The sequence below is a fragment of the Bufo bufo genome, chromosome 3 (genome assembly GCF_905171765.1).
Source record: "Bufo bufo chromosome 3, aBufBuf1.1, whole genome shotgun sequence".
Classification (NCBI taxonomy): domain Eukaryota; kingdom Metazoa; phylum Chordata; class Amphibia; order Anura; family Bufonidae; genus Bufo; species Bufo bufo.
In genome coordinates this window covers 598187299-598214759 of record NC_053391.1, presented here as the reverse complement: position 1 = coordinate 598214759, position 27461 = coordinate 598187299, and the positions used below count along the sequence as shown (strand labels likewise).

The 27461-nt window shown below is 42.6% G+C and overlaps 1 protein-coding gene across 1 annotated transcript in view; it reads left to right on the top strand.

The window, feature by feature from the left end:
• Nucleotides 1-27461, top strand: part of LOC120996158 (electroneutral sodium bicarbonate exchanger 1) — a 247924-nt gene that overhangs the window by 94086 nt on the left and 126377 nt on the right. Inside the window, exon 2 of the mRNA XM_040425910.1 lies at nt 10495-10576. Within this exon, the coding sequence (XP_040281844.1) occupies nt 10495-10576 (82 nt within the window). The remainder of the gene's footprint in view (nt 1-10494; nt 10577-27461) is intronic.

Sequence of the window (27461 nt, the reverse complement as noted above, 5' to 3'; positions counted from 1 at the left end):
ATTTCCCCGTTCCCTTTGTGTTTCAGTAAATTAAAGGTCAAGTTAGAGAGTGGAAAAAGTCAAGAAATTAGTAGAAGATATCCATATACATAAGCTATTTCTTGCCTAATTACTTTTTCACCTGCTGCAATGAATCTACATTACTTAGGTATAATGTAAGATAGGATCAAAAGTATCAAAAGCATGAAACTTACTGTGAGTAGCAGAAAGTGAGATTGTTTTTAAAAATTGTAGGATATGTTTAATGGGAACTTCATTGGGTCATGGAAAAGGAGAACTGCACAGTGTTTAATAAAATGGCATTTTTGGAAATCAGAAATGGTATTTCTGTATATTCACGAAAAATTTATATAGTTGTGTTAGCTTTCTACATATAAATGCGTTTGGTAGGAGGGGTAAAAGTGTATGTATCCAGTAGCCGATGTGTAGCTATCATTTCTATGGGCAAATCAGTTGACTTCCTTCAGATGTATTTGGTACCCTCATATTTCCCATTATGCTTAACAACTCCCCATAAAATTGTTAAATATTTTTAACTCCCTACTCTGTCCCTTGTCACCCATTCCCACGTCTCTCATCTAAGGGGAGGATTTTGTCTTATACTTCAAAAAACAAGATTAACAACATCAGAGAAAACTTCTTTCTGCAGTACTGGCAACTCCTCTACCTAACTCTCTGTTCTGTTCCCTGCTTTTCCTCCATTGGGGTACATCTAGAGGGAGGGCTGGTGGGTGTTGAAGATGCCGCCATGATGCGATGAAAATCTTGCTGACATGTGAGTCACAGCTGTTTGGTATTGGATCTTCAAAAAAATATATTGCTTATTGCTCATTAGTCAAGCAGTTCTGCAAAACTACATGGTCATTAATGATAGGCAAGCTACTACTAATCCGTTTTTTGCCTGGTTAATCCACATCTCCCCTCACTTCTCCTCCAACCTTCCTCTCTTCTAATTCTTACAATGGCTACTCATTTCCAAGCAAATTCAGTTCAAAATATTAATGACCTACAGTACAAGACTGTGTACAGCCTCTCCCTACATCTTTGACCTACTCTCTTGCTGCCTCTCCACATGTAATCTCCAATACTCTCAAGACCTCCTTTTTTGCTTTCCTCTTGTCTGCTCCTCACAAAGTGTTTCTCGTGTTTTCTCCATATTCTGCAATTGACTACCTCTACTCAGCAGACTCTTCTCCATCCATCAACTTTCAACAGCAACCTGAAAAAACACCCATAAGGGCAGCAGTCCATGCCATCAAGCTGATGACATGCTGGGTGATAAAACAGGACCCCAAAAAACTGAAGTAAATCTACTAAAGAATGAAGGAAGATGTGTGTTATTGAATTGCCTAGTCAGTGTCCTGACTTTAAATGAGTTGTCCCATCTTGTGAACTAGCATTGATTTCATTCCTTATACCACCACATTCAACTTATTACCCAATACATGTAATTATCCTTTTCTCCATATTTTTTTTTCCTGAGCTGTGTTTACACATAGTTGTCATTGATTTTGGCCACTGCAGCGATAGTGCAATGGTGGCCACGCTTGCACATTGTCTTCCTCTTTTACCTTGTCGGCTGGCCGGCCGGGTACTCTGAAGTGCGCATATTCGCGCATGTGCTCTTTTCTGTTCTAACCCCTCAATGCAACTCCATTTAAACTAATTAAACAGCCCAGTGCATGAGCAGTAGCTTTCACCAACCACACTTACCGTGGCCAGGGCTCAGGATCCTGTAATACTCCCTCACTGAAGAAGCGGCTATTGGACACTGCTAGCAGCTGCGTTGGGAGAGTGCTCGTACAAGCAAGCGGCGCGATGATATCACCAGAGCGTGACTTTCCTGTACTGTCAATCAAGCCTGATGGTACCACCCCAGGCAGATACAAGAGGAGGAGACCTATGGCGGTGGAAGGTTAACGAAGATCTGTCGCAGTCCCTCACATGACAGAGGTGAGAAGATCTGAGAGACTGGCGGCACGTGACGGTATCTGACAGTCTCTCTGTTTTCTCCTTGCAGTGTTGTTGTTTGGTAATGACCACACCTCTTGTCAGGTGCAGCTTGTGGTCATTACTGAGGCTCTATTCAGTTCTGACTCACACTGCTTACCATGCGGTTGATATTTCCAGCTGGAGTTGGTTGAGCTGGTGTGTTGTTCCTTTGGATCTCCATGGCCTCCATTCTTCAAGCTAAGTGCATTTTGTTTTGCATTTTGTTGTTCGCTTGTGTTTGTTGTTTTCTAGGCCTCAGGGAGACGCTGGTTCCTTTATCTGGGAAGGAACTGGTAGTCTCATTCCCTGCCACCACTCCTAGGGATTTCCAGGGTCTCCAGGGCTAAGGTTCCGGTGTATGAGTATTTTCCCCGACACTCCAGGAGGATGAAGTCTCTGCCTCCTAGGACAGGAAACAACGTAGAAGCACAAGTTTAAAAGGCCCCCTCCCCTTACCTGCTTCAGTTTTAGTTGTTTCCTGTCCTTGGGATCGCGTGGAAGCCGCTCCTGCCGTGCAGGGGTTAATTGGATAGTGCACGGCCTGTTGCTATTGCCCCATTTCGGGAGGGCCGTGCAGAGGACGGGTGCAGTGAGGAGCTTCCTCTAGCCTGTACCTTGGCATAAGCCCTTCTATGAAGGCAGCCCCGGGTTTCCGTTCCCACGCTTCTGCCATTGCGGGGAACGAGGGATCGCGCTCCAGCGTGGAGCGCAAACAGGCCGGAAGTTCTCTAGGGCCGAGAATTCCATTGGCCATGCCTCTGCGCATCACTTCTGGAGCTCGAATGATGTCAGAGGGCTTGCTTATATCAGGGATGCCCAGAGATAATGGTGTTGTTGCAGCATGTCAGCTGCTGTGGACGCTCCGGTGATGTCCCGCAAGCCTGTGAATCCTCCTACCGCCCAGAGCCCGGTAAGCCTCCTCCCAAATATGTTATGTTATTTGGATGGTAGAGTGAAGGTGGGGGGCACAAATGTTAGCAATTCATCACTGGTGTGGTGCTGGTGGTCTGCATGGTCGTTCTTAATAAGAAGCCCTAAACTATCTATATTACCTTGTAGGGCAGGGAAACCAGCACCACAAAGGCCTCTGATATATCTCTAGGACGGAAGAAGTGTGCGATATGCAGGAAGTCTCTTCCGTCCAAGACTAAAAAAGCGTTATGTCCCAGATGTACGGACAAAGTAGTGACTGAGGAGTCACCTTCTATCCTTGCTTCTATAAGAAGTATGATAAAGGATGAGGTTAAGACGGCAATTGACACAAGATTACCACCAAGTTCTCCACGACCCTCTACCTCGCAGAGATCGCAAAGGTCGGATCTTAAGGAGGAACTCGGCTCTGATGAGGGAGAGATTCTATCAAATGACAGGTCAGAATCCTCTGAAGATGACTTAGGGAGACCCTTCTGTACCCCAGAGGATACAAAAAGACTATTAAAGACCATACGAGCCACCATGAATATTGAAGAAGTTAAGAAACCTCTGTCCACTCAGGACAGAATGTTCCAGGCACTAGGGTTCAATCAGATTGTCAGTGCCAAGGTGTTCTCTAAGTTGGATTTGAGGGGGGCATATAATTTGGTAAGGATCAAGGAGGGGGACGACTGGAAGACGGCCTTTAATACCACTGAAGGTCATTTTGAGAATTTGGTCATGCCTTTTGGGTTGACCATTGCTCCTGCTGTTTTTCAACATTTCATCAATGACCTCTTTCATCATCTGGTGGGCAGGTTTGTGGTGGTGTATCTGAATGATATTTTAATTTATTCCCCCGACATGGAGAAGTATCATGATCACGTGAGACATGTCCTAAGGGAGAATAAATTACATGCTAATTAGTACCGATCCTAAGGGAGAATAAATTGTATGCTAAGATTGAGAAGTGTGTATTTGCGGTTCTGGAAGTGCAATTCCTGGGTTACCTACGCGTTTTCCTATGGATCCGGAAAAAGTCTGTGCTGTGTTGGACTGGGATCGATTTTTTTTGGGGGGTTCACCAACTACTACCGTAAATTTATCCAGAAAGACTCGACTGTTGTTAAACCATTAACAGATATGACTAAGAAAGGTGCAGATTTCTCAGTCTGGTCTGATGAGGCATTACATGCCTTTTCAGTGTTGAAGATGTGTTTTGCTTCTGCTCCTATACTGGTGCAACCTGATGTGTCCCAGCCATTCATTGTGGAAGTTGACGCATTCGAGGTAGGGGTTGGAGCAGTCTTGTCCAGGGCCCTTCTCCTAGCAAATAGCGCCCATGTGCTCTTTTCTAAAAAAAAAAAAAAACTCTCTACTGCTGAAAGAAATTATGATGTAGGTAATAAAGAGTTTCTGGTCATTAAGCTGGCTTTTGAAGAATGGCGTCATTGGTTGGAAGGAGTGATTCATCCCATTGTGGTAATTACTGATCACAAAAATCTGGCTTATCTGGAGTCGACTAAACGTCTGAATCCAAGGTTGTTTTTTACCAGATTTAATTTAGTTGTCACCTATCGCCGTAGGATTAAGAACGTCAAAGCAGATGCTTTGTCGCGTAGCTGTCCCGGAGGATCCTGGCCCAATATTAGCTGATGGGGTGGTTGCATCCGCCCTTTATCCTGAACTTGAATCAGAGGTGTTGGAGGCCCAGGGAGATGCACCTGATTCTTGTCCCCTAGGGAACTACGGCACAAGGTGTTTCAAGAACATCACAGTACTGTTCTTAAGGGACACCCTGGGAGCAGATCCACGGTTGATCTCATTTCCCGGAGATTCTGGTGGCCAGGATTGCGTAAATGTATTGAGGGCTATGTGTCAGCTTTTGAGACTTGTGTGCGTGCCAAGGTGACACATACTCGGCCTTCAGGATCTCTACTTCCCTTGTCTATCCCGTCCCGACCGTGGACTCATTTGTCCATGGACTTTATCACAGATTTGTCTAATTTCTCAGGGAAAACTATGATTCTGGTGGTTGTTGATTTCTTCAGCAAGATGTCGCACTTTATAGCATAATGCTAAAACTCTCGAACAAGTGTTTGTCGATAACATCGTGAAACTACACGGTATCCCCTCTGATGTGGTGTCTGATAGGGGGACTCAGTTTGTTCCAGATTCTTGAAGGCGTTCTGTACTTGCCTGGGGGTCCAATTCTCCTTCTCTTTGGCTTTTCATCCTCAGTCGAACAGACAGACTAAGCACACTAACTAGAATCTGGAGACTTATTTAAGATGTTTTGTCTTGGAGAATCAGGAGGAGTGGTCTTAATTTTTGTCATTGGCTGAGTTTTCCATAAATAACCGTAGCCAGGAGTCAACTGATAAGTCGCAGTTTTTTGGGGCATATGGGTTCCATCTGCAGTTTGGCATATTTTCTGGTACTTAGACTTCTGGTATACGGAACAGGAAAGATTTTCCTCTTCGTTGTCATCTATTTGGCGGAAAATTCGAAACAATTTAAATCAAATGGGCAAAAAGTTTAAACGTATGGCTGATAAGAGACGTATGAGTGGTCCGGACCTGAGAGTGGGTGATTCTGTGTGGCTGTTCACAAGAAACATTAAATTGAAGGTACCTTCTTGGAAGTTGGGGCCAAGGTTTATTGGGCCATTATAGATCTCTGCAATTATTAATCTGGTTGCTTTTCATCTTGAACTTCCGCAAGCTTTAGAGATTCATAATGTTTTTCACAAATCATTACTGAAAAGATATGTCGAACCTGCTGAACCGTCCTCCTTACCTCCTGCTCCTGTCTTGGTGGACAGTAATCTTGAATTTCAGATTGCCAGGATAGTGAACTCACGAATTCTCAGTCGATATCTTCAATATCTCGTGCACTGGAAAGGTTACGGTCCTCAGGAAAGAATGTGGGTTCCTGCGACTGATTTTAATGCCAGTCGCCTTGTGAAGGCCTTTCACAGGGCGCATCCTGAAGTCGGCCCTGGGTTTCCGGAGGTCACCCGTAAGGGGGGGGGGGGGGGGGGTACTGGCAGCACATGAGGGTATCTGACAGTCTCTCTGTTTCTCCTTGCAGTGTTGTTGTTCGGTAATGACTACACCTCTTGTCAGGTGCAGCTTGTGGTCATTACTGAGGCTCTATTTAGTTCTGACTCACACTGCTCACCATGCGGTTGATATTTTCTGCTGGAGTTGGTTGAGCTGGTGTGTTGTTCCTTTGGATCTCCTGCTCCTCCATTCTTCTTTATCTAAATGCATTTTGTTTAGCATTTTGTTGTTAGCTTGTTTTTGTTGTTTTCTAGGGCTCAGGGAGATGCTGGTTCCTTCATCTGCGAAGGAACCGGTAGTCTCATTCCCTGCCACCACTCCTAGGGCTTTCCAGAGTCTCCAGGGCTAAGGTTCTGGTGTATGAGTATTTCCACCTTCGGGGTCTACTCATATTGACAGGAGTCAGGGAGAGGGCTAGGGATTCCTAGGAGGTCACCATCCCTTTCCCTTAGCTTTGATGCCTAGACTCGGGTCTATTTCCTTCTGTGTGTTATCTGGTGTTTTCCCCTCCCCATTACCTGTGTCAAGAGCGCAGATGGGATAACCCCTTTAAGCCCATAGACATGTTGTACACATAAGGCATCTATAAAAACATTGATGCCTTGTTGAACTGAAACACATCTGCAAGGAGGAATGGTCTAACGTTCCGCCTCAGCACTGTGTAAATATTATTTTCAGCTACAGGAAGTATTTGGTGTAGGTGATTGCTGCTAAAGGTTATTTACAGATTATTAAATCCAAGGTTTAATTTAATTTTTCTTCCTGCAGTGTAGATATTTAAGCAATGTGCTCATTAAAAGACATGAAAAATTCAAAAGTTAGATTGTATATGTCTGTTATTGTGACTTGTGTAAGAATCACACCACATTTCATTAGTACGGTAATCCTTGTAGGTAATTCTTGAGGCTTTACTTATTTGTTCATGCAGTTGTACAGATCAGTGGCTTGTGTATTCCAAAGTCTGTTCCATAAATGTCACCAAGTGGCTGGCAGCGTTTCCAGCCCCCATATTCCGTAGACAACTTGTACTTCTATTCTGATGCTATATTGTGTGCTATTTCTCAATATAAAAATAGCTGCAGAACAGTAAGTGAACACAGGGCTTTTTATTCTCCTGCCAATAATTGTAGAAATTCTGCTGCCAATAATTAAATTTTCAGGTTTTGAAAGCTTCATTCTCATTAGTGTGGATTTTAGCTTTGAATGTATTATCTGGTCTGCAGAATCTGAAAGATTAACAATTAATATAACAATAATGAGACTTCATGCTCTACTAAACAAGGTTATTACGTAACTCCCTTCATCCAGGAATGGCTAGAGTAGGTTAAACATATTGGTTGTGGATTTGATGGCCTTTAGTGGGTGCACAGTGCTCTGTTTTTGTATTAAGCTACATGAGTGGAATAGTAAGATAATGGCTGACATGCAGGATAGGAGACTCTATTGCAAATACAAAAATTAGGCCCTTTTATAGGTTCTACTTGATACCACAACACTCATACCTCTGAAAAGGTTTCTTGGTACCCTCCAACCTATTTTCATGACCTAGCATGCAGCATCTGTGGACCCCTCATCACTGTTCATATTTTATCACCCATTATAATGTCCATGAGACCAGCCTGGAATGGACTTCCTATCTCCATGGTGATGTATAACAGTCTTATGTTTTGACTATATGCAACTGTAGATTAAGTAGATTATAGGGCCTGGACTGTTAGCCTAACTTGGCCCCCAACGCTGCTTCAACCACCAACCTTCCACGCTGTCACACTGACAGTGTCTACCATTGGCTGACAGTCTCAGACTGTGAAGATCAAAAAATTCAGCATAACCTAGAAAAACACTTCAGTTAAAGCCTAAATGTTGCACATTTTTTTTAAAGTTTTTATTGATGGAATAAAATTAATGTTTTGGAGGATATGCTGGTGTCTTTTGATATCTACAAGGATCTTCTAGTATTAGCATTGCATTGACTTGGCGTACGGGCCATTGCTTTCCTTCAAGCAGGACTTGTGCTGAGTCCATTTTCCCATTTCTATAGTATCAGACTGTATACGGGCTCATCTTTTTGACAATGTGAAAGGCATTGCCTCGTTCTGGGCAACACAGAAACTTTCTGTATATGGTATGTTTTGTGGTGTACAAGTTTTTAGTAAAAGTTGGGTCAGGAGCGGCACCAGCTTCACTATAAATACAGGGACTGGAGATGATCTTTTTATTCATTTTTTTTCCATCCAACCTAGACTGCCATGATGACTTTTCTAAGTGACTGCACAGTTTGATACTGAGACATCTTTTGCCCCTCACTTCTGCAGCCATTACCATCCTCTGTAGCTACACAAATTAATTTAGACGACCACCAGACTCCTGAATTATTTCTGACCACAGATGGACCCCAAAATAAGTTAAGACCACAGATCAGATCTCCTAAATTAATTCACCCCAGAATAAATACATGCTCCAGACCAAACACCCTTAAATCTTACAGTCTCCAGTTTAGACCCCCCCCCCCCAAAAAAAAAAAAAAAAAATACAGATCCCAAACAAGACCCTTAAATACAGGCCCAGACTTGCTAAATAAATTTAGATTCAAGACCATCCCCCTTAATTACAGATTCTCTAACCTTATACACTATACACATACCATACACTTACATACAGCTACTCACACCCTTACTTATTGGATCATTGCTGCTTTGGCCTCTGACTTCCAGATCTGCACACATTACATAATGTGAACCTTCTCGGTGTAGGTCATTCCTTCAGGGACCACAGAATATCACAGCTTTATTGCAGGGAACATAACTGAAATTTGCAGCAAATCTTTGCACATTTTGGGCAACCATTGGCCCTCCAGGAGCCATGGACCCTAGGTGGCCATCCAGACTCGCCATAAACTTGCATTGCATCTATGGTACTGTATGCACAGACTATTAATGCTTAAATACGTACCACAGAGACTTTCCAAACCCTGGTCAAACCTGGGCCTCAATACATGTACTTCTTCTTTTCATAACCCCTTTTCATGTATTCTACATGTCTGATTTGTATGGAGCAATGTATGACTTTTGATGTTGGGGGCATGCAAGGGAATGCCCCTTGACTTATTTTGGGAAAAAGTTGCTTAAAGGGGTTGTATCATCTCAGACAATGGGGGCATATTGCTAGGATATGCCCCTATTGTCTGATAGGTTCTGGTCCCACCTCTGGGACCTGCACCTATCTCATAAACTGAGCCTTGAAAGTCACAGAAGGTGCGGCGCACATGCGGTGCTAGGATATGCCCCCATTGTCTGAGATGATACAACCCCTTTAAGTTGTGCCAGTTACACAATTATCCAGAAGAACTACACAGGCTGGTGAATCTGAAATGATTTCCACAAGGGTCAGTTTTGGCTGAGAGGAAGCAGGTCTAGGGGCTAATTTGTGTTTTTTACAATCCTGTAAGACATAAAGGCCGGTAAAGACTATAATAGTAAGAGCTGTGAGGGATAAACTTACAAGCTCATTCTGACTCACTCTGTGTACTACTATATTTTATTATGTCTTTATAGCTTGAAGCTTACTATTTACTGCTTAATAAATACGGTAAATTCTTATCTCAGTATCTCAGTGTGTTTCCATTTCATGGAGCTATAATCATGTCTGAGTACTTTTGGTTTTAATAGTATCACACAAAAGGTGGCTATTTTGGCTTTGCTAAGAGGCGATTATACCAATTTCTGTATGACATTCATTGTCATGAGAGAACTTAAAAAAATGCTAATTTGTATTTTATTTTTTATTTTTATTTTTTTTAAAAAATATCTACCATCTATAATGGCTGAAAAATACACTGCCCGTCCAAAAAAAAAATCGCCCCTAGCGAAATTGAAGCCTTTTTTTCTGGTTTGCCTCACTGATTAGTGGTTTTCTTATGGCTACAGAGCTGTTCAGTCCCAATCCCTTGAGTTCCCTTCGCATTGTGCGTGTGGAAATGCTCTTGCTTTCACTATTAAACATAGCCCTGAGTTCTACTGTAGTTTTTCTTTGATTTAATTTCACCAAACGTTTAAGTGATCACCGATCACGATCATTCAGGATTTTTTTCCTTCCACATTTCTTCCTCGAATACGATGGGTCCCCACTATCCTTCCAGTTTTTAATAATGCGTTGGACAGTTCTTAACCCAATTTTAGTAGTTTCTGCAATCTCCTTAGATGTTTTCTCTGCTTGATGCATGCCAATGATTTGACCCTTCTCAAACAGACTAACATCTTTGCCACGACCACGAGATGTGTCTTTCGACATGGTTGTTTAAGAAATGAGAAGCAACTCATTGCACCAGTGGGGGTTAAATAACCTATTGCCAGCTGAAAGATAATCGCCCATGCAGTAATTATCCAATAGGAGGCCCATAACTATTTGCTTAGTTAAATCCAGGTGGCGACTTTTTTTTGGACAGGCAGTGTATATGTATTTCTAAATGTGTTCAACTTGCCTTGTCCTTTGTTAATATGACACTTTTTATTATATCGTTTAACAGAGATCTGATGAAGAAGCTGTTGTTGACCAGGGTGGAACCAGCTCCGTCCTTAATATTCATTATGAAAAGGAAGAGCTTGAAGGTAAGATTGAATGCAAGAAAATTCGACTTGAGGACCAGAATGGTCCTGTGCTCTCTGGCAGGCATAGAATGCCGGCAAACGCCCGGACAAAAACCATTGTGTGCAGCAGCGGTATCTGTCCGGCTGAATCCCTTCATGTATCTCCGCCAGACCCCATTATAGCCAATGGGGCTGGCGGGCATTCCTATACCCTCTGGCAATGCTGGATCCAGAGGGCTCCAGCGGGTTATTCTCTGCTGAAATAGTCGGCTGGAACTCTTGCCGGCAATGTGAAACTAGCCTACGTGTATTATGCAGATGGTAGCTTTGTTACAGTATATTCTTGTTGCGTACAGCAGATTTCCTTTTAAAGACCAATGAGACCCTTTTAATTTCATGTGTCCTCATGAGTCCTCATGTTAACTTTGTACATGATGACTAAAAATGGAGTTTATACTGATTGCAAGCAGACAGTGCCTTTCACTTTCACTGCTTTGTAAACATTTACAATTACGACAATCATCAGGGCCGGATTTACCAATAGGCACAGTTGGCCTTTGCCTATAGGATGCCCTAGTAGAATGGAACCTGCTGAAGGGAAAATGATTGTGCATTCATATGTAAATAGTGTGCATTCATATGTTAATAATTGGATTTGCATGCCATTAATAGGAGAACACCCAGGGAAGGATAAGGGGAAGACTGCAGAGGGTGGTAGATTATGTGAGAAGCTACTGCAATGTTCTGCTTTATATTGTAAGAGTACATGGACATTGAAGGCTATATGTGATTTAAAGGGGTATTCCGCTATGGAAAAAAAATGTAGGACTGTGTGGGGTGCTGTTTACATATGAAAAAAAACAGCACTCCCTTCACGGTTTCACCACTGTTCCCGTACCAATGCTACCCAATTGCCAACCTGTTGCTTCTTTTTTTTCTGGACAACTTATCCCAAAATCTCGGACATCTAACATTTTTTTAAGGACAAATTGGAAAACCATAATGAATGATGAAGATTATAAGTAATATATGTCTATAGCTCAATATATAGATAAGAACTGATTACCAGCATTTACAGGGAGTGCAGAATTATTAGGCAAGTTGTATTTTTGAGGATTAATTTTATTATTGAACAACAACCATGTTCTCAATGAACCCAAAAAACTCATTAATATCAAAGCTGAATATTTTTGGAAGTAGTTTTTAGTTTGTTTTTAGTTTTAGCTATTTTAGGGGGATATCTGTGTGTGCAGGTGACTATTACTGTGCATAATTATTAGGCAACTTAACAAAAAACAAATATATACCCATTTCAATTATTTATTTTTACCAGTGAAACCAATATAACATCTCAACATTCACAAATATACATTTCTGACATTCAAAAACAAAACAAAAACAAATCAGTGACCAATATAGCCACCTTTCTTTGAAAGGACACTCAAAAGCCTGCCATCCATGGATTCTGTCAGTGTTTTGATCTGTTCACCATCAACATTGCGTGCAGCAGCAACCACAGCCTCCCATACACTGTTCAGAGAGGTGTACTGTTTTCCCTCCTTGTAAATCTCACATTTGATGATGGACCACAGGTTCTCAATGGGGTTCAGATCAGGTGAACAAGGAGGCCATGTCATTAGATTTTCTTCTTTTATACCCTTTCTTGCCAGCCACGCTGTGGAGTACTTGGACGCGTGTGATGGAGCATTGTCCTGCATGAAAATCATGTTTTTCTTGAAGGATGCAGACTTCTTCCTGTACCACTGCTTGAAGAAGGTGTCTTCCAGAAACTGGCAGTAGGACTGGGAGTTGAGCTTGACTCCATCCTCAACCCGAAAAGGCCCCACAAGCTCATCTTTGATGATACCAGCCCAAACCAGTACTCCACCTCCACCTTGCTGGCGTCTGAGTCGGACTGGAGCTCTCTGCCCTTTACCAATCCAGCCACGGGCCCATCCATCTGGCCCATCAAGACTCACTCTCATTTCATCAGTCCATAAAACCTTAGAAAAATCAGTCTTGAGATATTTCTTGGCCCAGTCTTGACGTTTCAGCTTGTGTGTCTTGTTCAGTGGTGGTCGTCTTTCAGCCTTTCTTACCTTGGCCATGTCTCTGAGTATTGCACACCTTGTGCTTTTGGGCACTCCAGTGATGTTGCAGCTCTGAAATATGGCCAAACTGGTGGCAAGTGGCATCTTGGCAGCTGCACGCTTGACTTTTCTCAGTTCATGTGCAGTTATTTTGCGCCTTGGTTTTTCCACACGCTTCTTGCGACCCTGTTGACTATTTTGAATGAAACGCTTGATTGTCCGATGATCACGCTTCAGAAGCTTTGCAATTTTAAGAGTGCTGCATCCCTCTGCAAGATATCTCACTATTTTTTACTTTTCTGAGCCTGTCAAGTCCTTCTTTTGACCCATTTTGCCAAAGGAAAGGAAGTTGCCTAATAATTATGCACACCTGATATAGGGTGTTGATGTCATTAGACCACACCCCTTCTCATTACAGAGATGCACATAACCTAATATGCTTAATTGGTAGTAGGCTTTTGAGCCTATACAGCTTGGAGTAAGACAACATGCATAAAGAGGATGATGTGGTCAAAATACTCATTTGCCTAATAATTCTGCACGCAGTGTACTGTGAGCTGTAAAATGATGATAATTACCACTAAAATAATCTAGTCCAGTACCACCAGCCTAAAAAAGTCACCTATTTTTAAAATTTCTGGACGGTTGGCGACCCTGCTGGTTGCCCTTCACTCTCTGCTTCCTGTTCCAGGGATGACTTTCCGACACAGGAGCATGTGACCGCTGCAGCCAATCACTAGCCAGTCATACTGTTTTGGATAAATGAGGATCTATGTCTAGAAAAATATAAATAATAAAAAGTGCCATGTTAAGACCATATCATGATTTGAAAAAAATAATATTATGCAAACAACACCACAAGAAAACACTGCTGGAGATTTGTCAAAAGTGGTGCAGAGGAAATTGGATGAGTACCCATAGCAGTTAATCATATTACTGTTTTTAGATGAACAGTCCCTGGGTCCTTTAGTCTGCAGCCAGTGGGGCTCAGTGGTGCCACACCATAAACCATCAGGTTGAAACCCCTTATTTTACACTAGACGACCAGAGAACCATGTGATAACCCAACTAATATACCCCAGACCACCAATTATGAGTCTCCATTTTTGCCTAAGACCACTAGGGAAGAAAATATTAACCCCTCCTACACTAATCCTTTCTTTTACCTTAGACCACCATAAAATATAATATGAGTGCCCTCGTCCACTGTAGACCATCCAAAAAGGAAGGGCTATCCTAGACCACTAGTTGGTGAGGTTACCCCTTCCAGTTCCTTAGATTCATTTTGATTAGTATGGAAAATGGGGGAGATTTATCAAATTGGTGTAAAGTAGAACTGGCTTAGTTGCCCATAGCAACCAATCAGATTCCACCTTTCATTTTTCACAGCTCCTTTGGAAAATTAAAGGTGGAATCTGATTGGTTGTTATGAGCAACTAAGCCAGTTCTACTTTACACCAGTTTGATAAACCTCCCCCCAATGTTCTTATTTTATTCTGTTATCTAAATCTGGGTGCGCCTTCTAGCTCAATAAGACTGGAAAGTATGGATTTCTTTCATTTTTATAACAGTCTCAGAATAATATCTGAAATGTCTTCAATTGCACTAAGCATATTTCACTTGCACTAGTTTAATTGAAGCTTAAATGTGTTATCCAGGAATTGATAATGATGACCTATCCTCAGATTTGGTCATCATTATCCCGTCAGCGGGGGTCCGAATCCGGGCTTCCCCTGACGATCAGCTGTCTCAGGGAGCTGACGCGCTCACCGGAGCTCTGGTGAGTGCAACCGGCTCCTGGCAGCTTACCAAGGACAGCGCTGTACATTGTATATCGGCTGTGCTCGATATCGCAGCTAAACCCTATTCACATCAATGGGGCTGAGCTGCAACTAGGCCATGTGACCAAGTAGGGTGACCTCACATGGAATACTATTGAACCGGCAACATGAGGTTAATGTGTGGGTATTTTTTGTGATTTCTTATATATTTTTTTTTTGCATGGTATCTAGTATCACAGTACTTTTACTTGGTATTGAAACCGAATCAAAATTTTGGTGTCATGACAATTCTACATATCGGTTATACTACACAGATATACTACAAATAGATATTTTTTTTAATTCATTCTGCCTCCCATAAAGTGGAATAAAAAGTGGTATGTGTATAATATACACTGCTCAAAAAAATAAAGGGAACACAAAAATAACACATCCTAGATCTGAGTTAATTAAATATTCTTCTGAAATACTTTGTTCTTTACATAGTTGAATGTGCTGACAACAAAATCACACAAAAATAAAAAAATGGAAATCAAATTTTTCAACCCATGGAGGTCTGGATTTGGAGTCACACTCAAAATTAAAGTGGAAAAACACACTACAGGCTGATCCAACTTTGATGTAATGTCCTTAAAACAAGTCAAAATGAGGCTCAGTAGTGTGTGTGGCCTCCACGTGCCTGTATGACCTCCCTACAACGCCTGTACATGCTCCTGATGAGGTGGCAGATGGTCTCCTGAGGGATCTCCTCCCAGACCTGGACTAAAGCATCTGCCAACTCCTGGACAGTCTGTGGTGCAACGTGACGTTGGTGGATAGAGCGAGACATGATGTCCCAGATGTGCTCAATTGGATTCAGGTCTGGGGAACGCGCGGGCCAGTCCATAGCATCAATGCCTTTGTCTTGCAGGAACTGCTGACACACTCCAGTCACATGAGGTCTAGCATTGTCTTGCATTAGGAGGAACCCAGGGCCAACCGCACCAGCATATGGTCTCACAAGGGGTCTGAGGATCTCATCTCGGTACCTAATGGCAGTCAGGCTACCTCTGGCGAGCACATGGAGGGCTGTGCGGCCCTCCAAAGAAATGCCACCCCACACCATTACTGACCCAATGCCAAACCGGTCATGCTGGAGGATGTTGCAGGCAGCAGAACGTTCTCCACGGCGTCTCCAGACTCTGTCACGTCTGTCACATGTGCTCAGTGTGAACCTGCTTTCATCTGTGAAGAGCACAGGGTGCCAGTGGTGAATTTGCCAATCTTGGTGTTCTCTGGCAAATGCCAAACGTCCTGCACGGTGTATGGCTGTAAGCACAACCCCACCTGTGGACGTCGGGCCCTCATATCACCCTCATGGAGTCTGTTTCTGACCGTTTGAGCAGACACATGCACATTTGTGGCCTGCTGGAGGTCATTTTGCAGGGCTCTGGCAGTGCTCCTCCTGTTCCTCCTTGCACAAAGGCGGAGGTAGCGGTCCTGCTGCTGGGTTGTTGCCCTCCTACGGCCTCCTCCACGTCTCCTGATGTACTGGCCTGTCTCCTGGTAGCACCTCCATGCTCTGGACACTACGCTGACAGACACAGCAAACCTTCTTGCCACAGCTCGCATTGATGTGCCGTCCTGGATAAGCTGCACTACCTGAGCCACTTGTGGGGGTTGTAGACTCCGTCTCATGCTACCACTAGAGTGAAAGCACCGGCAGCATTCAAAAGTGACCAAAACATCAGCCAGGAAGCATAGGAACTGAGAAGTGGTCTGTGGTCACCACCTGCAGAACCACTCCTTTATTGGGGGTGTCTTGCTAATTGCCTATAATTTCCACCTGTTGTCTATCCCATTTGCACAACAGCATGTGAAATTGATTGTCACTCAGTGTTGCTTCCTAAGTGGACAGTTTGATTTCACAGAAGTGTGATTGACTTGGAGTTACATTGTGTTGTTTAAGTGTTCTCTTTATTTTTTTGAGCAGTGTATATATTTGAACTGTGTATGTATATATTATTTATACTACGGTCAAATGACCCAAAAAATCCCTTTTGGGGTCCTAACAAAAATACTGATTAAAACTACATTTTTATTATTAAATACTAATTTTAAAAAAACTAGAGAACGAGGACTATGTATGTGTTAAAACTCTCAGGGACTAGCAGAGTATTTATGGTCACTTCATTCATAACAGGTAGGTAGGGACAGAATTTGTACTTTGTTGCTCTGTGTTCCCAATATCCACTATTGTCATTGGACTATTTGCATCCCCAGGCCCCAATTAAAGAGTATTCACTGTATTGTTTTCCCTTTTAACATGGTTATAAGGGAAAATAATAGCATTCTGAATACAGAATGCTTACTAAAATGTGGATTGAGGGGTTAAAAAAAAATTAAAAAATTAACTCGCCTCATCCAATTGTTCGCGTAGCCGGCATCATCTTCTTTCAGGACCTGCAAAAGGACCTTTGATGACTTAACCACGTGGTGAGCGCGGTGACATCAGCGCAGGTCCTGCTGAATGAAGGTAGAAGATGACCTTCGCTAACGTCACCACGCTCAGCACGTGGTGAGCGCGATTACGTCATCAAAGGTCCTTTTGCAGGTCCTGAAAGAAGAAGCAAGAAGACTATGCCGGCTGCGCGATCAATTGGATGAGGTGAGTTAATTTTTTTATTACATTTTTTTAACCCCTCAATCCACATTTTAGTAAGCATTCTGTATTAAGAATGCTATTATTTTCCCTTATAACCATGTTACAAGGGAAAATAATAAATGAATAGAACACCTAACCCAAACCCGAACTTCAGTGAAGAAGTCCGGGTTTGGGGTCTGGGTACCACATTGTTTTTTCTCACGCGCATGCAAAACGCATTGCACTCGCGCGGAAAAAACTGAACATCAGAGTGCAATCGCAGTCAAAACTGACTGCAATTGCGCGCCTACTCGCGTGTTTTTCCCGCCATTGCACACGCGACGCATGCGGAGCAAATCCGGGATGCCCGTGTGAATGAGGCCTTTCTGTTTTTTTCCCCCCTCCATGCATGTTGTGGTCTAATTAATGGGGAGTGAACTAGGTGAGAGAGGAAATCAGATCCAATCAAAATCTCTTACGACACACTGTGACTGTGCAGTGCTAGGAGTAGGGTTCCTACACCGTTCATGTAGTATAAGGAAGAACCCCAGCGCTAGGAGACTTGTTCAAGATACTATCAAAGGTGCTTTTATTATTGAGAAGCTACATACGCGGCAATTCAGTTTGACACATATGAGGAAAAGCAGTAGAAGTAAGAGCGCTGGGGAACGTTTATCCACCCTATGAGACGCATACACGTTCACCAGCGCTCTTTCTATTACAACCAAGAAGTTGTAAAAAGATTTCTTTAATTTGCCAATTTTAGATTCTTTTGTAATATATTTTCTCAAACGTGATCAGCCATTGATTTCAGAAGAACACATTGATATGGCTGCATTTTTGTTATTTTTTCCCGATTTATTATATTACACACTAAGATGTAAAACGTAGATCTTTCAGAACATCAGCGGGCATTGTTGTAATTTGCATTGTTGTTTACCGGTGTTTCTATGCCAACACAGCATGATGCTGTGCCAAGCAATCTGCCCACAATAAATAATGCATAGCTGCAGAAGGCGTTTTACAATTTCAGATTCTGCTGCTTTTGTGTGCTGGAGCCCAGTCACAGTCAGTCGGGCTCCCTCGTCATCATTCTAGAGTTAGCCCAGTGCATCCTGTATATTCAGATGAATGAGTTAACCTGTAGTATTTATATCTCCATGGTAGGAAATAGGGACATCTGGGTAAAGCAGCCCTCCAGTCCAAAGTAGAAATTTGACCTTAGGTAACCAATGTATACTGCTGCCACCATTCGTCCTTTCTGAAGTCCCATAGTCTCAAACTACCATGTGCACAGACCCAAACTTCATACTGTCCTTCTTTCAACACTCCAGCACCACAGCAATAATATGGTCTGAGCAGTAAAATGGAATTTACCTCCCAAGTTAACACATTAAAAAACTAACACAATATGGAAGTATTGGCAGAAATTTGAGTAAGAAAATGCAGCAATAAAAGCCACTTTCTCCTGAAAAGTATAAAAATGCTTGAAGAGTATCCCCAGTATAATAATTTAAAATGAATGCCGAGTTTAACTCATTAATGACCAGGAAATTTTAATTTTTGTTTTTTATTCTCAGTCTTCCCTAAGCCATAACTTTTTTATTTTTTCATTCACATAGTTGTATGAGGGCTTATTTTTTGCAAGACAAGATGTACTTTCGAATGGCACCATTTACAGTTGTATAAAAAAAAAAAAAACACTATTCCACCAGTTTTTTTTTTAACACCATATCCTATGTGGTAAAACTAACTGGTTACTTTTATTCTCCAGGTCAGTACGATTACAGCAATACCACCATTTTAATACTATGTATGACTTTGTGATCCCTTTTTATTTTTTTTTGGGCGGTGAAGCGACCAAAAAACTGCAAATCACTCCCTTTAACCCCTTCAAGACCAAGCTAGTTTTTACATTCAGGACCAGGCCATTTTTTAGCAAATCTGACATGTCACTTTATGTTGTAATAACTTTAAAACGCTTTTACTTATCCAGGCCATTCTGAGATTGTTTTCTCGTCGCATATTGTACTTCGTGACTGTGGTAAAATTGAGTAAAAAAAATTAAATTAGGCCTAACTAACTGGGACAAAGTCCTCAAAAATAAAAATACAGCCAAAAAATGGGATATCTTTAAAAACATCCTAAAATCTCATTGTGAGAGGTACATACCGTATGGGAATAAAAGGTTAAGGAACAAAAAGAAACCAATGTGGATAAACAGAACTGTAAAGAAAGCAATAAATGACAAAAAGAAAGCATATAAAACCCTAAAACAGGAGGGTAGCACGGAAGCACTGAAAAACTATAAGGAAAAAAACAGAACATGTAAAAAACAAATAAAAGCGGCCAAACTAGAGACCGAGAGATTAATTGCCAAAGAGAGTAAAACTAACCCTAAAATGTTCTTCAATTATATAAATGTTAAAAAGTATAAATCTGAAGGTGTCGGCCCTTTAAAGAGTAATGAGGGGGGAGTCGCAGAGAGCGACGAGGAGAAAGCAAAGCTGTTAAATATTTTTTTCTCCAATGTATTCACTGAGGAAAATAAACTGTCAGATGAAATGCTGAATGCTGAAATAAATTCGCCATTAAAAGTGTCCTGTCTGACCCAGGAAGAAGTACAACAGCGACTTAAAAAAATCAAAATAGACAAATCGCCAGGACCGGATGGCATACACCCCCGTATCCTAAGGGAATTAAGTAATGTCATAGCCAGACCCTTATTTCTGATATTTGCGGACTCTGTACTGACAGGGAATGTCCCACAGGATTGGCGCATGGCAAATGTGGTGCCAATATTCAAAAAGGGTCCAAAAACAGAGCCTGGAAACTATAGGCCGGTAAGTTTAACATCTGTTGTGGGTAAACTGTTTGAAGGTTTTCTGAGAGATGCTATGTTAGAGCATCTTATGGGAAATAAGCAAATAACGCCATATCAGCATGGCTTCATGAGGGATCGGTCATGTCAAACTAATTTAATCAGTTTCTATGAGGAGGTAAGTACTAGACTTGACAGCGGCGAATCAATGGATGTCGTGTATCTGGACTTCTCCAAAGCATTTGACACTGTACCTCATAAAAGGTTAGTATATAAAATGAGAATGCTCGGACTCGGAGAAAACGTCTGTAAGTGGGTAAGTAACTGGCTCAATGATAGAAAACAGAGGGTGGTTATTAACGGTACATACTCAGATTGGGTCACTGTCACTAGTGGAGTACCTCAGGGGTCAGTATTGGGCCCTATTCTCTTCAATATATTTATTAATGATCTTGTAGAAGGCTTGCATAGTAAAATATCAATTTTCGCAGATGACACTAAACTGTGTAAAGTAATTAACACTGAAGAGGATAGTATACTACTACAGAGGGATCTGGATAGATTGGAGGCTTGGGCAGATAAGTGGCAGATGAGGTTTAACACTGATAAATGTAAGGTTATGCACATGGGAAGGAATAATGCAAGTCACCCGTACATACTAAATGGTAAAACAATGGGTAACACTGACATGGAAAAGGATCTAGGAATTTTAATAAACAGCAAACTAAGCTGCAAAAAACAGTGTCAGGCAGCGGCTGCCAAGGCCAATAAGATAATGGGTTGCATCAAAAGGGGCATAGATGCCCGTGATGAGAACATATTCCTACTACTTTACAAATCACTGGTCAGACCACACATGGAGTACTGTGTACAGTTCTGGGCTCCTGTAAACAAGGCAGACATAGCAGAGCTGGAGAGGGTCCAGAGGAGGGCAACTAAAGTAATAACTGGAATGGGGCAACTACAGTACCCTGAAAGATTATCAAAATTAGGGTTATTCACGTTAGAAAAAAGACGACTGAGATCTAATTACTATGTATAAATATATCAGGGGGCAGTACAGAGATCTATCCCGTCATCTATTTATCCCCAGGACTGTGACTGTGACGAGGGGACATCCTCTGCGTTTGGAGGAAAGAAGGTTTGTACACAAACCTAGAAAAGGGTTCTTTACGGTAAGAGCAGTGAGACTATGGAACTCTCTGCCTGAGGAGGTGGTGATGGTGAGTACAATAAAGGAATTCAAGAGGGGCCTGGATGTATTTCTGGAGTGTAATAATATTACAGGCTATAGCTACTAGAGAGGGGTCGTTGATCCAGGGAGTTATTCTGATTGCCTGATTGGAGTCGGGAAGGAATTTTTTATTCCCCTAAAGTGAGGAAAATTGGCTTCTACCTCACAGGGTTTTTTTGCCTTCCTCTGGATCAACTTGTAGGATGACAGGCCGAACTGGATGGACAAATGTCTTTTTTCGGCCTTATGTACTATGTTACTATGTTATATTTATAAAAAAAATACCAAATTTACCAAAAATGTGGAAAAATTAGCAAATTTCCAAATTTCTATTTCTCTACTTTTATAATACACAGTAATACCTCCAAAAATAGTTATTACTTTACATTCCCCATATGTGCACTTCATGTTTGGATAATTTTGTGAATGCCATTTTATTTCTTGGGGACGTAAGAAGGCTTAGAAGTTTAGAAGCAGATCTTTAAATTTTTTAGAAAATTTCCAAAACCCACTTTTTACAGACCAGTTCAGGTCTGAAGTCACTTTGTGAGGCTTACATAATAGAAACCACTCAATAATGACCACATTTTAGAAACTACACCCTCAAGGTATTCAAAACAGATTTTGTAAACTTTGTTAACCCTTTAGGTGTTCAACAAGAATTAAAACAAAATGGAGATGAAATTTCAGAACTTCACTTTTTTGGCAGATTTTTCCATTTTAATCCATTTTTTCCAGATTGTCTTAGGTAGGGTCTCATTTTTTGCGGGATGAGATGCCGGATTGATTGGTATTATTTTGGGTTGCATATGACTTGTTGATCGCTTGATATTACACTTTTTGTCATGTAAGGTGACAAAAAATTGCTTTTTTGACACCATTTTTTTTTTTGGTGTTCACCTGAGGGGTTAAATCATGTGATATTTATATAGAGCAGGTCGTTACAGATGTGGCAATACCTAATATGTCATCTTTTTTATTTATTTATTAAAATTTTATACACTAATATTTTTGAAACAAACAAACAAAAAATTATTTTAGTGTCTCCATAGTCTGAGAGCCATATTTTTTTTTTTTTTTTTGGGCGATTGTTTTAGCAAATTTTTTGCAGGATGAGTTGACAGTTAGATTGGTACTATTTTGGGGGGCATATGCTTTTTTGACCGCTTGGTATTGCACTTTTATTGATGTAAGGTGACAAAAAAATGTTGTTTTTTTTACATGAAACTTAATTTTCATTTTTCAGGGTTTGATCCCTGTTTCTATTCTGTATTGTACTGAATTGAACTGTCAGCTAGTGATGGACAAACATCGGCCGGGACGGTTCGCGAACCCGATCAAATGTTCGCGAACCGCCAATTTTTGCGGCGGCCCCATTCACTTTAATGGCAGGCGAACCTGAAAAACCTTCAGCTCATATTTGCAGCCACCAAATACTTAGTAGAAGTGTACAAATAGTCCCACAACATGGACAGTGGTATACTAGAGGGGGATCAATGACAAAAATTCCAACAAAAAATATGTATCTTAATCAGGGGACATTTTTATGCGTCTTAAAGGAAAATTTGGCATTCACCTGACATAAAAGAAATTCTGATTATGTGGCAGGCCAGTGTACTACAGGCCCCAAAAATTATGCATTCAGTGTACATAAAATAATAAATAAGTAAGTGGCTGAAGGTAGATTACACAGTCATTGGATATCAATTTTCCAGCAGGCTAGTGTACTACAAGCCCCAAAAATTATGCATTCAGCGTACATAAAAGAACAAGTAAGTAGGTGACTGAAGGTAGATTACACGGTTATTGGATATCAATTTTCCAGCAGGCCAGGGTACTACAGGCCCCAAAAATTATGCATTCAGTGGATATAAAAGAACAAGTAAGTAAGTGGCTGAAGGTAGATTACACGGTCATTGGATATCAATTTTCCCAGCAGGCCAGTGTACTACAGGCTATAAAATTATGCATTTAGCGTATATAAAAGAACAAGTAAGTAAGTGGCTGAAGGTAGATTACACGGTCATTGGATATCAATTTTCCAGCAGGCCAGTGTACAACAGGCCCCAAAAATTATGCATTCAGTGGATTTAAAAGAACAAGTAAGTATGTGGCTGGAGGTCTATTAGATGGTCAATGGATATCAATATTACTGAAGGCCAGTACAAATACAGGTCAAATAGATATGTTTAAAATAACTAAAAATATAAAATTGGGTTAAAAACATGGCTAACAAAATCCCCCCTCTTGAATAAACCCCTAATGATAATAGTTGAAACACATGGTCGTCACAGTTGTTGAATTCCTCAGAGGCCCAAAACATTAGGCATTCAACGGACAGAAAAGGCCTTTTTATGCCGATGTATTTAGCTAAGACGGACCAATATTTGTTCTGGGTTGTGGTGGATATTTGTGGGCTGGCATGAGGAAATTCAATTAAACGTGGTTGTCACAGTTGTTAAATTCCTCCGAGATCCATGCCTCATTAGTTTTTATAAATGTGAGGTAGTCCACACTGTCGTGAGCTAGGCGAGTGCGCTTGTCGGTCACGATCCCCCCTGCTGCACTGAACGTCCTTTCGGACAGGACACTGGACGAGGGGCAAGCCAAGAGTTCCATGGCAAATTGTGCCAGCTCTGGCCACAGGTCAAGCCTGCACACCCAGTAGTCCAGGGGTTCCTCGCTTCTCAGAGCGTCCACATCATCCATTAACCCGATGTAGTCGGACACCTGCCGGTCTAGGCGTTTCGTGAGGCTGGATCCTGAGGGCGACTGTCGATGGGTTGGCTGCAAGAATGATCCCATATCCGAAGTGACCAAAACATCTTCAAATCGCCCTCTTCTTGCATGCACTGTTGGATTGGTACCCGCAACTGTTTCTCTGTGAGTGGAAATTCCTCTGCCAGCGCCCGCAAAATTAGAATGTAGCATTTCTCAAAGCAAGACCTGTAAGTGCTGCATTCTGTGATGGTGGTAACATGTCCGCCATTTTGTGTTTGTACCTGGGGGTCTAAGTACGTTGCCACCCAGTACTGGTTCTTGCCCTTTATGCTTTTTATACGGGTGTCCCTCTTCAAACACTGGAGCATGAAGGCCCCCATTTGCACTAAACTCGAAGTGGTGGAGTGGCCTGGCTCCTGCTCATCGTCCAGGATAATGTTGTCCTCGGTCTCCTCCCCCCAGCCACGGACAATACCAGGGATCCAAGAAACGTTTAAAGCATGCTCTTCTTGCTACTCCTCCGCCCCGGCACCATCCTTCTTTGACTCCTCTTCAGACTCCTGTTCACTTGTCTCAGATGGAGTAGCCTCCCCTGGGAATTCATCCAGCATTGCAACTTCCTCATCTTCCTGCTCCTGCTCCTCAATGGCTTGATCAATGACACGACACAATGCAGAAAGAAGGCGTAAGGTACGATGTCACTGGTGGCGCCCTGGCTGCGACTGACCAGTTTGGTGATCTCATCAAATGGCCGTGCATGAGCAGCCACTGGCGCGGTGAAAAAAAACCAAGCTCTCCAGAAACTGTCCTACTGCAGAGTTCGTACAGTTAGTCGTTAACTGCACGTTTCTGCTGGAGCAGCCTATCAAGCATATACAAGGTGGAGTTCCATCGCGTCGGGCAGTCACATATCAGACGTCTGACGGGCAGGTGGTGTCGCCGCTGAAATCTTCTAGAATGGCCAGTCGCAAGATGCCGCAAGATGTCCTGGACCCCGGGGTATTTGGCAGCGAATCGCTGCACGACTAAGTACAGGTTGTGTGCCATGCACGGCATGTGTGTCATTTTGCCCTGTTTCAGTGCGCTCAGCAGATTGGCACCGTTGTTGCACACCACTTTACCAACTGTCAAATTGAGCGGGGTTAGCCACTGATCAGCCTGTGACCACAAAGCTGAAAGGAATGCAGGACCCGTGTGGCTCTTGGCTTCCAGGCACAACAGCCGCAGCACAGCATGGCAACGTCTCACCTGGCACGTCGAATAGGTTCTGGGGAGCGCAGCGGAAGAGGCAGTAGCAGTGGAAAAGGAGGAGTCAGCCGAGGAGGAGACGGAGGATGGAGTAGGAGGAGGAGGAGGAGGAGAAGAAGAGGCAGGCCTGCATGCAATCCATATCGATTACACCAAATCCACACAGGTGCCACAGGTTGCATGCTTGACAACCGTCCGAAGGTTCACCCAGTGGGCAGTAAAATGTATGTACCTTCCCTACCTGTGTTTGCTAGACCTTGTGTCTGTGGTCAGATGTATCTTGGCACCAACACTGTGTGCCAGATATACATTCACTTGCCGCTGAACATGGCCATATAGCTCTGGGATGCCCTTCTGGGAGAAATATTTCCTTCTGGGTACCTTCCATTGTGGTGTGCCAATGGCCACAAATTTTCTAAAGGCCTCTGCGTCCACCAATTTATATGGCAGTAGTTGGCAGGCTAGCAGTTCCGACAAGCCGGCGGTCAGCCGTTGGGCAAGAGGGTTATACGGCATCATCATCTTTTTTTCGCTCGATAATTTGGGCAACGGAAGCCTGCCTTTTGCCAGATGAACGCGACGACTGCAGGGTAGAAGGTGGAGTGGAGGATAAATGGGAGGAGAGAGGAGAAGGGGAAGCAGAAGAGGCAGGACGTGGAGCACCAGGAGTGTGTTTTTGTGGGTTCTGAAGGTGTTGCTCCCACTGGGCTCGGTGATGGGAGGCCAGGTGGCTTCTGAAGGCAGTCGTCCCTAGGTGAGTGTTGACTTATGCATTGACAGCACAGGCTGCAGATGGCAACACTATTGTCAGCCACGGACACATGAAAAAAAGCCCACACTGCAGAGCCATGTGCCGGCGTACTGAGAGCCCCAGATGTGACCGTGCATGGTGGATGGCTCGTTCCAGATACATTAGCAGTCTGCTTTTTGCCTCCTGTGCCCTGTAAGTTCTGCCTGCTTCTTCTCCTCCCTATCTGCTGCTCCGTCTCTCCCTCTGAACTCCCCTCCTCTCCCTCTCTTGTGGGCATCCACGTGACGTCCATTGACACGTCATCATCGTCCCCTTCACCGCCACTGACATTAGAGATCTCGGAGTAGGCAGCAACAGCGGAGACCACCCTCCTTGGGCTGATCTGGGTACTGTCGTCAGACTGCTAGGTGGCGACCGTTGATACCTCCTCTTCCTGATCCGATGCCAAGAATGGCTGCGCATCGGTAAGGTCTTGTAATGGATGTGAAAATAATTCCTCTGACTCGAGCAGAGGGGATACGGTGGTGGTGATGGTGTCTTTGGGGGTGCACACAGCGGAGATTGAAGAGGGTGCAGATAGAGAGGATGAGGAGGGTGCAGAAGCGGAAGGCTGAGTGAGCCACTCAACCAAGTCTCAGCAACCTATACTATATCCCTACCTCAGAAACTGCATACATAGCTCTGCTGTGCTACACTGCTTCCATAGCTGTCATCCACCGCAATTAGAGCTACTGAAACAGCAGAGCGCTCTGCTGTTTCCCTGCTGGGCCTTAGTAATGGCGAGATGAGACATCCCTTTTAACCACCAGCAATTTTAAATTTTTGCATTTTAGTTTTTTCACTGCCTGCCTTCCCAGAGCCATAGCTTTTATTTTTCCGTTCACATAGCCTTATAAGGGCTTGTTTTTTGCAGGATAAGTTGTACTTTCTAATTGCACCATTTACTCTTGCATACATTGTAGTGGGAAGCTGGGAAAAAATTCCAAATCGAATAGAATTGGAAAAGAACTGTAATTCCGCCACAGTTTTATGGGTTTTGTTTTTATGGCATTCCCTTTGCGGTAAAAATGACCTGTTACTTTCATTCTCTGGTTCAGTTCGATTATGGTGATACCATGTTTATATACTGTAATTTTACTTGTGTTTTTAATACAGAAAAAAAAAAAAATAATAATTCTTTACATTGCCATATTCTGCCCCCCATACCTTTTTTTTTTTATTTTTTTTATTTTTTAAGCGATAGTTATGTTTACAGATGTGTGTCAGAATTAATTTTTTGCGGGACGATCTGTAGTTTCTATTGATACCATTTTGATGTGTGTATGACTTTTTGATCATTTTTCAGTTTTTGGGGAGGTGAAGCGACAAAAAATTGCAAATCCGCTATTTTGATTATTTTTTTTCCTTTTGCCGTTTGTTGTATGGGATATTTTAATATTTTAATAGTATGGGAGTTTTCAGACACGGCGATGCCTATGGGGGTTAAATGTCCCTGATCGGCATTGACGCTGATCACAGACATTACCTCCAGGCCTCTGCTTTGTAACAGCAAAAACCCGGCAGTTATGAGTGAGCGCCATCTTTAAAGACCAGACTTGTACAGTGGAGGTCCTGAAAAGGTTAACAGAGACTGACGT